General features: G+C 38.5%; 1 protein-coding gene across 7 annotated transcripts in view; it reads left to right on the forward strand.

The window, feature by feature from the left end:
* Positions 1-10,362, forward strand: part of pax2a (paired box 2a) — a gene marked incomplete at its 5' end in the record, with an annotated part of 33,040 nt that extends 22,678 nt beyond the window's left edge. For 2 of the 7 annotated variants that reach the window (XM_014005125.1, XM_014005127.1), the window contains 4 exon segments: positions 5,495-5,710; positions 7,291-7,392; positions 8,434-8,520; positions 9,439-10,362. In XM_014005125.1, the coding sequence (XP_013860579.1) occupies positions 5,495-5,710; positions 7,291-7,392; positions 8,434-8,520; positions 9,439-9,515 (482 nt within the window). 7 annotated transcript variants of the gene reach the window in all.
* Positions 10,363-13,090: the final 2,728 nt, after the last annotated feature.

Here is a 13,090-nt window from a genome sequence, read left to right on the forward strand (position 1 = left end):
GTGATGGGAGGGGGTGAAGCAATGAGTGGAAAAATGGGTGAGAGTGGGCATGAGACTGGATAAACATGAAACAAGACTGGGACTGGGCAGACAGAGACTAATTCATAACAGTAACGGCACTCTGTGTGGTAGTTCCTGAATAAAAACAGCATTTTAAAACACTGAAAAGTATTGCATGTATAACTGACTACATGTGAAATTAATAATACAAAAATATTATTGAAAGTTAAGAAAAGAGTGTTTTACTCACTGTTAGCTCGAATTCTGAACTCTATCACGTTCAGACAGGGAATTCCCATGTATAAACGACATTCATCATGGGAGATGTACGTAGTTTATGGTCAATGCGGACATTAAAGCAGCTTATTTTGAGGCTTTTCAACTAAATTGCTCAGTAGGCCACAGTTACTCAAAGCCAAAAACTCAGTGGCCAAGCAAGTATTATTATCTTTCACCTTTTAAATTTGTTTATTTTCTTGCATTGCAGTGAATCATACTAATCATACTAATATAAAATTTACATTTAACCCTTGAGTTTCACACAAGTGGTTTAGGTTAATATTTTATATAATCAACAGTGTGATTACTGAATGCTGCTTGGAACCAGGAGATAAAACAAAACTTGAAATAGTAGAGTTATGAAGCAAATTGTGGAATCCTGAAAACTGGTCACTTTTCTGTTAATCCATCCCTTTTGAAAATTCCCTGTCGTGCAACTTCAGCTGAAAATGAATAAATTAGGAAAATATTGCAGGTAATATGTCACAGATCCATCAATTTTAAATCACAAAATGACAAAACAAAAGATCTTTTAAGGCCCTTTTTGAGGTGGCGCACCATCTGAGCCCATTAAATCCTGCAGGTCTTTCACATGCTCGGCTCCTAACCTCCTAACTGGCTACTGTGTTAGCCCAGATTGGCTCGCTAACAGATTGACTGGGAGTGTTTCTCATAAGAGACAGCTGCTGTTCTCGCCGCTGCATGACACTGTCGTCAAAGACTATCATGGCTTGTTGATTGACAGCAGCTGGAACGGCACAGGGGCCGGGTGGCTGATGTTGCGGACGAAGACAGTCAGGCAAGAAAAAATGTAAAAAGAAAGACATAAAGTCCTTTAAAGTTTTTTTTTTTTTGTAACTTATAAGCTGTTTCAAGTTGTTACATCCACTGCAAGTCAAAAGGGATTGTTAGGCTTGGAGTATCTGTGTCATTTAACCAACACACGCTGAATTAGGTCTTGGCTTCTTTTTCTCGCTCTCCAGGTTGATGGCCACCTGGATGTTTGAAATATTGCTTCATTGTGCAAGCTGAGGCGCTTTCCCAGGAGGGGTTAGGTTTACCAATGGCCACACTGACTCCCTAAATGCACAAGGGTTTTAATAAAAGTCCCATAATGATGCAGTGGGAATCAAAGTCAGTGAGTGCACTCTATGTGTGTGTGTGTCTGTGTGGGTGAGGGTCAGCGAGGAGGACAGCATGATTGAAAACTGCAGTCGCCCATCTCATATGATCCCTGTAGTCCAGCCCCAGACTCAGGCACAGACTGATGGGAAAAGAAAGACCCTCTTTTTATTCCTGAAAATGTGGGAGGTAGCTTTGCTCCGAAAAGTCGGGCCTCAGGAGAAGAAAGGTGTGTTTTTGTCTTTTACGCAGGGCTTCTCCCGGTGAAAGTGGTCTCGCTCTGCGGCGCAAACTCATAGCAGGTGGCCTCGGAGCCACCTGGGGGTCCCGGGGATTCGTAAAGAACTGCAAATCGCTTGAAAAGAAGGCAAACTAGCAAAACTTTTCTTAAAATGCAATAAGGCAGCCCGTGTTAATACAGCTGTATAATTTAAAAAATGTTGGGCTATTTTGAACACAAACAAAATTAAACTCGCAAGTAATAACCAGCAAACTTTTATCACTTAAACTGTGCAAAGTAATACATGAGGCAGTGTGTAGGTTGTTAGTGCATGATATTATTTTTTTTCCTGCCATTAGGCAACCCTGTAAATAGGAAAGTGTGCCAAGGCTGAGAAACTGCTAAATTACCTTCCTCACTTAGGCTGGAATCCAATTATCAATAAATTAAGCTCTCATACTGGATGGAGCCACGAGATTATATTCATTCTTTAAATGTTTTTTTGCTCCCAATTAAAACTTGTGCTGTTATTGATCTTGTTGATTTTAATGTCTTGAAATTTGCATAATCTATTAAAGATGAATGATTAATGAAGTGCTCAGTTTTGCATTCCAGGAATCCTATACAGCGAAAGTAAAGCTGGCCGTGTTTTGTGTCCTTTATTTAACCTATGTGAGATAGAGACGGTTTCTGTGGAGGGAGGACAGCTAAGATAGTACTTGTTTGTGTGTATTTAGTTAATGAGTACTGTTAACTGTTGTGTCCATAGATACATGTAATGATTCACTTCAGCTTTCTGAAGCTCTTTTTTATACACCTGATCATTTTACGCAATAACATCTTGTAAATCTTATACATTTTTAATTTAGTCATTCCAATTCAGGCAGAAGCTAAGTACGTAGGATAAATGATGTTTTAATACTGCTTCACCCAGTGAGAGTTTAGCGGTCTCTCTGCAAGCTGGGTTAGATAATCACTCTCAACCGAGCCTGTGGGAGGGAGAAGTGTAAATGGGCACCCCTCTGAACTCTAGCAGATGTGGAGCCGGAGCTGGTGCATTTGCTCTTTTTAAGTATTTTTTATGTTCTTTTTATTTTTGCATCTTTTTCTCGCCCTCCACCTGATCGCCTAAAGGAGCTGAATGGTTTATTTAAGATGCGCATTCCGGGGTTCTTCTTTTGTACATTTCCAGCTATTTCTCTGCTGAGTTGCAAACAATGAGCCATTACCTAACCTACAGTGTGTGGCCTGGTGACAAATGGTTGTCTCAGCTCTGTTAACGCCTGCAGCCCCAAGCTTAGAAATTAATTCTTAACCACCACCTCCCTCAATACTCGCTCTAACCTTTAAGCACACATTTGATAATGAATGACGTTAAAACCGTAGACCGTGGATGGGGAATTTGAGTCTTTTACTGCAAAATGTGCTTGGCTCGTTCACAACTTTGACAGCTTCTCTTTTGTTCCTGCTGGTGTTGTAAAATCTCACACTGGCAGTGCAGTAGTGCAATTTATTTAAAGCTGGGTTTTCAAACTTTTACTGCATTTAATTCTCTACAAACATCCCTGTATTTTTCTCTCTTTTTTAATACATCCAAAAGAAGTTTTGTTTTGTTCATACTGAAGGAAAGTTTCCTGTTCTCTAAATGTCAACCTTTCAAAGCAAGAGTGTTAACCAGCAAATGTGCACCAGAGTTGTAGCTAAATCTGGAAGCATCACTCCAAGGATTGCTGCAGGTTCCTAACAGTCCATTTCTATGGTTGATGGGGTCTGTAGATGTAGTATCAGTGGTCGAGCGAAAAGACAGATGTTGGAGAACTCTATACTGTCTCCTCTCTCTCAGAGATGTGTTTGCTGGGGAAAACAGGTCCCCGTGGACTCTAAGTTTATCTTCCATCTCCATCATCAGTGCCTGTGATTTGACAGGCTCCCGTTTTCCCGGGCGCTGCCTCGTCTCCAGGACAATAAGCAGCACCATGTCTGATTAGTTTCAGAGTTCAGTGGTCTTGAACGCAGCATTTGTATCGGTTGTTGCTGCGTTGTAACCCCCGTCTGTTTGACAACGGTTGCTCAGGCGCTGAGAAAACAGAAGCAAACTGCAGTATACGCAGGGAGGTATCAAATGCATTGTAGCTGGGTTTGACCCGGGCCTCTTTGAATCAGAAAACCTGCCTGCCGCCCACCTGTGTGTGTGTGTGTGTTGTTCATCCATTAACTTTTGGAGTACAACTCAAGAGAGTGACTGCCATTATTCAAAACAAGTACACACAAAAAAGAAATGGCGCCAACTCTTGTCAGTTTCACAAAAACTGATGTAAGATTTGATAATGTAGCAGCTGAGTTATTCTGAGTGCTAGCACATCTGGCAACATTGCATGAGATTGTGCATGACATTATTTAGAAGGTTTGACAAAAACAGCTGCAATTCTGTCATTTATCAAGATGGGATTGTCTTAGTTTAAAACTATTAAACATAACATAAAAGGTAGAAACCAGTCATGGTCTTGAGTTTTATCTGAGCATGGATACATGTTTAAGTTGTCACACATTGGTATATTTTGCATTCAAGCTAGTTATACCTTGGCGTATTGTCTCGTATCAAGTAGTATTTTTCTTTCAGGTACATGTGCTCATGTCAACTGAAGGGGAACTGGACTTTTGAAAGCTGTTGTAACTTTGAAGAGTTTAACAAAGTACACATTGGTTATAATTAGCTGAGGAGCAGAGCTGAGCACCAGGGATTTGCCATAAATATGACATACTTGGATTGGGCACGTGACATAGTTTCAGTCCACCCAATTAAATGCAAAGCAGACTCGTTAGAACATTTCTGTTCGTGCCAGAAAGTCAAAGCCACTATTTTTTAATGATCTTTTCACATGTTAGAAATGACATTTGTCCAAGATGATGAAAGATCCATGTTAGAGCTATTAAAGTAGAAGGGATTTGGAGAACCTGCTGCAGAACTATCAGTTGCATTCACTGATCCTCTTGTTTTACGTTCTGAAGGCTGGCAGTGTTGTACCCCAACTGCTTCAATACAACAGCCTTTGACTTAATGAGGAACTGCAACACACAGTCCTGTTGTAAAACAACAAAGATGAGGGAAGCAGCTAATGAGGCTATCATGGTGTCGGAAAAGAGCCATCTCAGGCCCCAGCAAACAGAGCGGGCTCTGCAGCGTGGCAGCGTGGAGCGACCGGAGACAGAGCTCACATTGATTGCATAGGTTTAAGAGGCAGAGCCGGACGAAATGAATGATGCCAAGACTCATCAACCAAATTAGATCAAAGTGTAGCGTTCTGAACTGTCTTCAAGCCAATTGTTTGGTTATTTGTGGGAGTGATTTTTCTGCGAGAAAGCAGCCGTGAGATTGCACTGTTTGTTTTCCCCAAAAAACCTCGGGGAAATGTTTTATGCATTTGAGCTTGATTGATCAGGCGCGATGTGTTGTTGCAACATTTCACTGGTGTATGTTTACGCTCAGCTGAATGAATCACTGCTGGGTGCATATGAGATTATTATTATAAGCTATGTAAATGAACAAATCAAATACTAAAGACTTCTTTTCTGTTTAGTATTCATGTAAAACTTCTGGTTTTAAGTGTCTTGAAGATAAGATAGCATAAACACTAACTTATGAGGCGCCTCGTCCTTTAAGGTCCTTTTAATTTATATCTATTTCATCATCAGATGTTTTTTTTTCTATCATCTAATTCTGAAAATAACAAATCAAACCATTATTAATTTGAAACAATTAAACCTTCCATTTCACCATTCATACGTGTGACTGGCGTAAATGTATACAGAACGTGTGGTGTTGTATGTCTGCATCCTATCAAGATTTTTTCTTTTTTTTTTTTCACCTGCCAGACTCTCATCCGTCATATCAGCCTTCCATGTGTGTAAAGCGGGAGCCCCATGAGGCATCCTTTGCCCCCTTCACCCCCTCCTCTGTTGGGGATTCTGCTCTAGCTGACATCTTGCCCCACCAGTCCTGCCTCTCTGTAGATGCCTCTGCTCCCAGCTTCCTTCCCCATGCCCACGGCCCCTGCTACAGCCAGTATGCCAGCCAGCCTTTTATAGCAGGTACTACTTTTACCTACAAGGCCCAATAGTCAAAACAAAACAAAACAAAAATCAATCATTTCATTATGCTCATCTGATTTACCTCTTGTTTTATTTTTACCCCTTTTTACCACCTCTCTCGCTGCTTTCATGGCTCTACTGTTGTGTATACAGGAGCTAAACTGACTCTTCAGCCCTAATTAACAGCAACTACTCCTTTTGTTTCCTCTTCTCCCCATCTGACCCCTTGCTCATCTCTTGAGCAGAAGACTTTCCAATGCATCAGGCATCTTGACAACCTCAAAGTCTAAGGGGCCAGAGGAGGTCCTAAGAGAGGGAGGGTGTAAAAACCAGAGATGCTGATGCAGGGGCCTGCTTACGAACCCATGGCATCTAGTTCTGTGCCCCCCTACCCGCCCCCACCACCTCCCTCCAACTCTAACAAGACCTGAAGCTGTCACTGTTAATTAAAAGTCTGATCAGAAAGCACTCGCATTGGCCCCACACTCCTGTCAGGTTTAGCGGCTTAGGATATAAGTTAATAACTGATACATTGTTCCAGTCTCTGATTAGATAATCAATGCAAATAACTTCCCTCCAAATTACTCGCAAACTACCCTGTGAGGGAAAACAATTGCAAAATGTCATTGTCAGACACAGTCGCGCTGCTTTTTATTACCACTGAATATATTTGTTATCTTGGTCTTTTTTCCCCCATGTTTGTATGTGTGTAAAAACAAGTCATTTATGCAATAAGCATAACACAAAGTAGTATTGTCACCAGATACATTACATGAGCACAATTATTTAGAAAAATGGTTTATATAAAATAAGCTTTATTCATATTGCTTCATTTAATGTCAAATTGTCTTTCTTTTAAAAAAGAATGTGTAAAAGAATATTTCAGCTGCATTAGGAGGTATTTTTGTCACACTCAGCGTTATTTCCAGCAGGACTGATATACGTTAAATTCAGGTCCAAAACAACTTTCAACAATGATGATTTTCTTTTGTCTCAATGTTTTACGTGATATAAACTAAAAGATGTGAAAAAGCTTTTCTTTTTTGGGCTGATGTACTGTCCAAGACAAAACAAATCAACACTGATTTTAAGCACAAGACACAACAAATTCATTTAGGTTATTAATACGTTAATTATGAGTTTGTAAAACTTCTTAAAGCAATAGCAATCAACTATAATGCAGTTATAATTTACAAAATGGCAGACTTACTGTTTGGCAAGGTCAGCTGCTGTAGTTTTATATTTATTCATAATTAACTTAGATTTTAGATATTAAATGTTTGAGTTTTTACCAGTTTCATTAATAAGTGGTAATGCTTTACAAGGTGGTTGCAAACTCTCAAATAACACATTTATAAAGCATCAATAATCTCATTATAAAGAAGAAATTGTTGGGAAGGGGTACCATATGTTTCTTTAACTTTGATAAATGTCCCTTTTGTTTTACTTGTTCTTAAAGTTTAAAATGCGAACTCTGACCTGCAGTCTGCTTTAATTTAAGTGAAAAAATATTTGTTTTTTCATAAATCTGCTTCCTAGTAATGCAAAGTGTGGCTTTCTGTGTGTTTGTGTGCCTGCAGGTCGAGACATGGCCAGCACCACCTTACCTGGTTACCCACCTCATGTCCCCCCCACAGGACAAGGCAGCTACCCCACCTCCACACTCGCTGGAATGGTTCCTGGTAAGTCTGTTCTTTTTTTTTTTTAAAATCCTTTAGTATTCTTCAGGTAATCATCATAGTTGAGGTATACTAACAAAAAAAAAAACGTGAAATACAACAGCGGCGGCAAAAGCACCTTCAAACAATCGCTCCTGGATTGAAGTGAGCTCGTTATAGCTTTATAAGACTGCGGTTAGCGTGCGGTTAGCGTCAGTGGATGAGAACATTAGATGAACTCGATACGCGATCACCACAATCAGTGGCCGTGAGATAGGACAGTTCCTCTCAGTTACACTCCAGCTCCCAGCGCTCATTACCCTCGCCGTGTCCACACAGAGCACTCTCACTAGCCCCGTCGATAAACACCGCTTTCTGCTCCTCTCCTCTCCTCCCCGGACACCCAGGGCTACAGAGCGTATCTCTTTCCCCTCTACTTAACCTGCAGTTCAGGTTCACAGCAAACAGTTAAGGGTCAAAACACAGAGGCGTGGAGGGCCTGTAAATATTTAAATCACTATCTCTCTCAGGGATGAGCTTGAGTTACACGACCAGCGGTGAGGATGCTGTAGCTGCCAGCGTGTGTAAATCTGTCCTCCAAACAACTGAAAACACAACTCCTGCTATTGTTTAAAAGGCATGTACCCCCTCACACTGACCAGTGATCAAAGAAACCCTGTGGCGTTTTATGAGTCAGCACCGCAAGGAAAATTTCTTTGCAGGTTACATCATGCATCCAGAAACATTGACATAAAAACAGAGAAAACTCACAAACACCTTTATCCATGATTAGATTTATAGTTTGGTCTGAAACATAGTCAAAGCAAAAATCGTTTATCAGCAGCCTGATATAAAACCCAGACTTTATAGACTCATAAAAGAAAGAAACTTGTGGACCTCACAGCATTGCTTTCTGAGCCCCTCCCACTTCTTCCTCTATGAAGATTAGAAAAATAATTCTTTAAAAATGTTGCTGTATTTTTCACATAGAAAATATATATTTTTTTTACAGTACAATTTTAGATTTTCCTGTTTATGTTTAATGTATCCTCATTTATTTTCTAGGAGGAGACTTTTCTGGAAACCCTTATTCTCATCCACAATACACAACCTACAATGAAGCTTGGCGGTTCAGTAATCCAGCATTACTAAGTAAGTTCATTTAGATGTGTTTTCAATCATTTAAAACCAAAATTAGGAACCTCCTATAGAGCACCAAGTGTAAAATAAAATGTAAAGTAAAAAAGGTCACTGACATGTTTTTGTTATTTAGCTCACTTTCGGAGGGTAAAATCCTAGTTAAATAAATTTCTACTGACATTTTTTTATTTAGCTCGCTGTTCTTACATTTTGTAATTTTTAAATAAACAATACATTTAAATGTTAAATATTCAAATATTAAACCCTAAATCTAAATGATCAAATCTATATGTAAAGATGATAAAACTTGCATTTAAGTATTTTGGAAATGTCTGCGGCTTTTGTTGTGATGTCATTATCCTGCGACAAAACCTATTGCTAACTCTGCTAAAGATGGCATTTAAATTTTTAATTCAAAAAGTGTTTTGTTGAATATAGCGTGATTGGTCAGAGAGTTTGAAGTACAGCTCTGACACTGGCCACAACTCCAAGTTTGATGTCTTGTAAGGAATTGTTTGCATCATTAGCAGCATTAGCAGTGTTAGCATCATTAGCAGATTTTGCGGTTGCTTTTGTCGCAGGGTGATGATGACATTTTAACAAGATCTGAGCACCAACATCAAAGGCTGGTTACATTCTTAAATACTTAAATAGAAAACTTTAACATTAAACCACAACCTTTACATTTGAACTTTTACATTTAGATTTGCACATTTAAATTTTGGATTGCTTATTTACATGTATTTTGTAACATTTAAATTTAACATTTGGTCAAACTTGGCAACGTGTAAGAACAGTGAGCTAAATTATGAAAATGTGTTATTTTTACACTTGGCACCCCATAACTTCCAGCCTCTGAACACCTTAGTCATCTTGTGTTAATGTCTGATCTCGTGATTTCCAACGGCTCGTTCTTCTGTTAACTTTCAGGTTCCCCTTATTATTATAGTGCCGCATCCCGTGGCTCCGCACCTCCCACTGCTGCCACTGCCTACGACCGCCACTAGTTACCCCGGAGACCAGCTCAAAATGCAGAACCAGAGCTTCGGCCTCCATATTGTCCCTGTCTGAGAAACACACTGACGTCAAAAAGGGAAGCGAGTTGGACTTCCAAATGATCCTCCCCCCATCCCCTCCCCTCACCGTCATCTTATGTGATATGGAGGAAAGGATGGGCGAGACTGGAGACTGATGCGTCCAGCTTCAGCGCACCACATTTTGGGTCAGAGGGATACCCAATGGCATTCGGAGGCTCACCTATCAAGTTCCTCGTTCTCTCGTAGGCCTGAACTTTTCCAGAATGACTTTAAGAGATTCTATAAATATATATATTATAAGATATAAATTGGAGAAAAACCTGTGTGAAGAACATCGTGGAAATAAAATGTTGTGGGTTTTTATTTTTATTTTTATTTTTTGTTCCTTTGTTGCTGTTGTTGCTGTTGTTGTTTTCATTCACGGGATCTTCACATTCCTTTATGTAACGAGCCGCAGTATTTTTTCTGCTCTAAAGAGAAAAGTCCAGGGGAGATTATTGCGGTCCCACAGCTCGATAAAATAGCGACTCGAGGCAGTGTTTTGGGTCCGCCTCTAACACTTAAAGAGATGATGGCTTCACACTGTAGCACAAGCCTTCCTGTCAGATGCTTTGACAACTTCTCCTGTCCATCAGCTAGAGCACCCTTCAGTGTTTATTAACCCTTCATACCAGGAGCAGCAGCACATGTGTGGCAACCAATCAGATGTAAAAATGTAAATCATTTTGCAAAGTATTAAAATGTGGCAACCATTAAATTTAAAGGGTTTTGCTAGAATTTGAAATATGTCAAGTATTGTTTTTTTTTTTTTTTTTTTTTTTTTGCAAACAAACAAAATTATAATACATTATTTGGAATCTCATATTTTCTGTCTTTGCTCATTTTTTGTACTAAGACAATGGCTTGCCCTACCACTCCCACCCTTTAATTTTTATTTTTTAGTATATTCATTCAAACATTAAGAACACATTTTAGTTGTCTTGGTGGAAAAACACTAACAGTGATTCCTATAGTATTTATGTAAAATACAAGCCATACTGCTTTAGCCATGATCAAACGCTCCAAATTCAAATCCACTTTATTCGGCTACTTGGTCAAATAAGTATGTGGGAAGTGGGGGTGCTGAGGGCACAGCTTCAGCCACAGGAAAAGCACATTCAAAAACATTGTTTAAAAAAACTGAAAAACAGAACAAAACCTGATTTTATTAATGTTTACACATTTTATCTTAATATGATTAAGTTTTGTAAATCTGATAAATAAATCAGCACAAACACATGCTCCAAGCGCCCCTCAACTACTATAGTGATGTAGTAAAAAAATAAAAATAAAAAAAACAGAAGCCTGCAAGTTTTAAAAATTTGTTGTACAACCAAACTTTAAATTACGCTCAACAAATGCTTTACAAACCAGTTTCCTAAATTTATAAGTTCAACACATGCCTTTAAATTATTCCTATTCTCCTCCCTCCATGAGGTAACTCTCCACAGGGCCTGAAAAAATATACTGCTTCATTTTGCATTCTGGAAAATATTTTGTGAATGTACTCCTTACAACATTTGCCAAAGACTTAGTTTGCTATTTAATATTTTATTTACAGTAAATGTATGCATTATTAAATCAGTATTATCTTCTTACACTGCAAAAACTGTCCATCTTACCAAGTTTTAAAATCTTACATCCAGCCAAAAAGTTTTTTTGATCTTGTTTTGAGACTGATTTACTAAACAAGAACTGATTGTGTAAGAATAATATTCTGGTTTTCAGAATGTGTAAGATTATTTGTCTTGTTAGCCTGAAAATTTGACTCAAATTAAGTCAACATTTTCTGCCAATGGAGTAAGAAAATATTACTTGGTAATTTTCTTGAAATAAGAAAAAACTGAGTCAAATCAAGTATTTCAAGAATCTTACAAAGTAAAATTTTTTTACTCCATTGGCAGAAATTTTGACTTAATTTAAGTCAAAATTTCAGACTAACAAGACAAATAATCTTACACGTTCTGAAACCAAGATTATTATTCTTACACAGTCAGTTCTTGTTTAGTAGATCAGTCTCAAAACAAGAAAAAAATACTTTTTGGTTGGATATAAGATTTTAAAACTTGGTAAGATGGACAGTTTTGCAGTGTACACAAGTCGAGACGGAATGTGTGCGTCAGGATTTCTCACCAGGTGATGACTGTAACAAAAAAAGGTCAAATTCAGTGGCTCAATATTCCAACAACAAAGTGCTGCTTTTTAGGATAATTTGTGAATAATGTGAAGACAATTCTTCTGTGTAAATATAATGTCATGACCACTACAGTATCATTGCTAACGTGCTGACTCCCTTTGTAGATACAGACTGAAAGGAAAAAAAAATCATGCATTACATTTGTGTCTTAATGTAACGTGCGCTGATGAAAGGTACAACTGCTGTATAACCTATGGCTATGTCAGGTTTCAGATGCTAACATCACATGGGTTGTCTGTGTCACTTTGTTTTGCTTTGATGAATATTTGTTGTCCTGATATTGTTTTCTGTCACTATGCAATGAGTTTAATGGATTTCTGAACTACGTTTTATGGCTGGGCTCGGAATAACAAATCTCCATGGAGAACAGGATAAAAGTTAAAAGGGATGGTCCAGATCTTTTGAAGTTGGGTTCTAGTAAAAGGTTATGAACAACTAATATCTTACCTGTTGTAGATAGCTTTTGGAACAATCCAAGTTTAGAGAAATCTAGTTTATTCTGTATGACTTGACAAGTCAGCGATTAGCCTAAGTGTGGCCATGACCAGAAGTGGATTACCATCATCTTAAAACACCATTAAAATCCAAAGTGCCATGATGGTTTATGTAGAGGCTATTTTTAAAACCTTTACACCAATTACAGATCAGTACATAAGTTCTTAAACTAGTGTGAACCATTGTGAAATTTTAGAGACATGGTGTTTGAAAGATGTTGGGGTGTCCACCGAATTAGCTGTTAGCTCAGTTCATTAGGAATGAAACTGTTTTTCTCCAAGTGAGGTTATTTTAAGCGCTATCTGCACCAGGTAAGATATTAATTTGTCTCTTTTTTCACAGAACCACACTTTAAAAGATCCGAGATATTTTTTCAAAAAAAGTCCAAAAGACCTGTTTTTTTTTGTTTGTTTGTTTCTTCAGTTTTGCCTCCTAACACTAATTAATGATAACATTCAGAAATGTCGTCCTGTTTGCGTTTTTGTTCATCTTTAATTGGATGATCATCACCTCCTGTGTACAGAAACTCAAACTGCACCATCCCTCCGCTTTTTTGTACTGGTACACAATGTTTAGCATCGGTTTTCTCTCACAAGCCAATATGTTGTCAGGGTTGTGTGTCATTGCTGAGAGAGAACCAGAAAACAAGGAAACAGGCAGTGGTCCTGCTCTCCATGAGAAGCTATCTTTCTACAAATTGCACTTGGGATTACTGTCCATGTTGCAGTTTCGACATATCTGAAAATGATCCACGGTACAGTGCGGTGTAGCGTGTGAAGAGTCAGGCAAACTTTTTTTTTTTTTTTGCTTTAGG

Source organism: Austrofundulus limnaeus, unplaced genomic scaffold (genome assembly GCF_001266775.1).
Source record: "Austrofundulus limnaeus strain Quisiro unplaced genomic scaffold, Austrofundulus_limnaeus-1.0 Scaffold28, whole genome shotgun sequence".
In the NCBI taxonomy this organism is placed as follows: domain Eukaryota; kingdom Metazoa; phylum Chordata; class Actinopteri; order Cyprinodontiformes; family Rivulidae; genus Austrofundulus; species Austrofundulus limnaeus.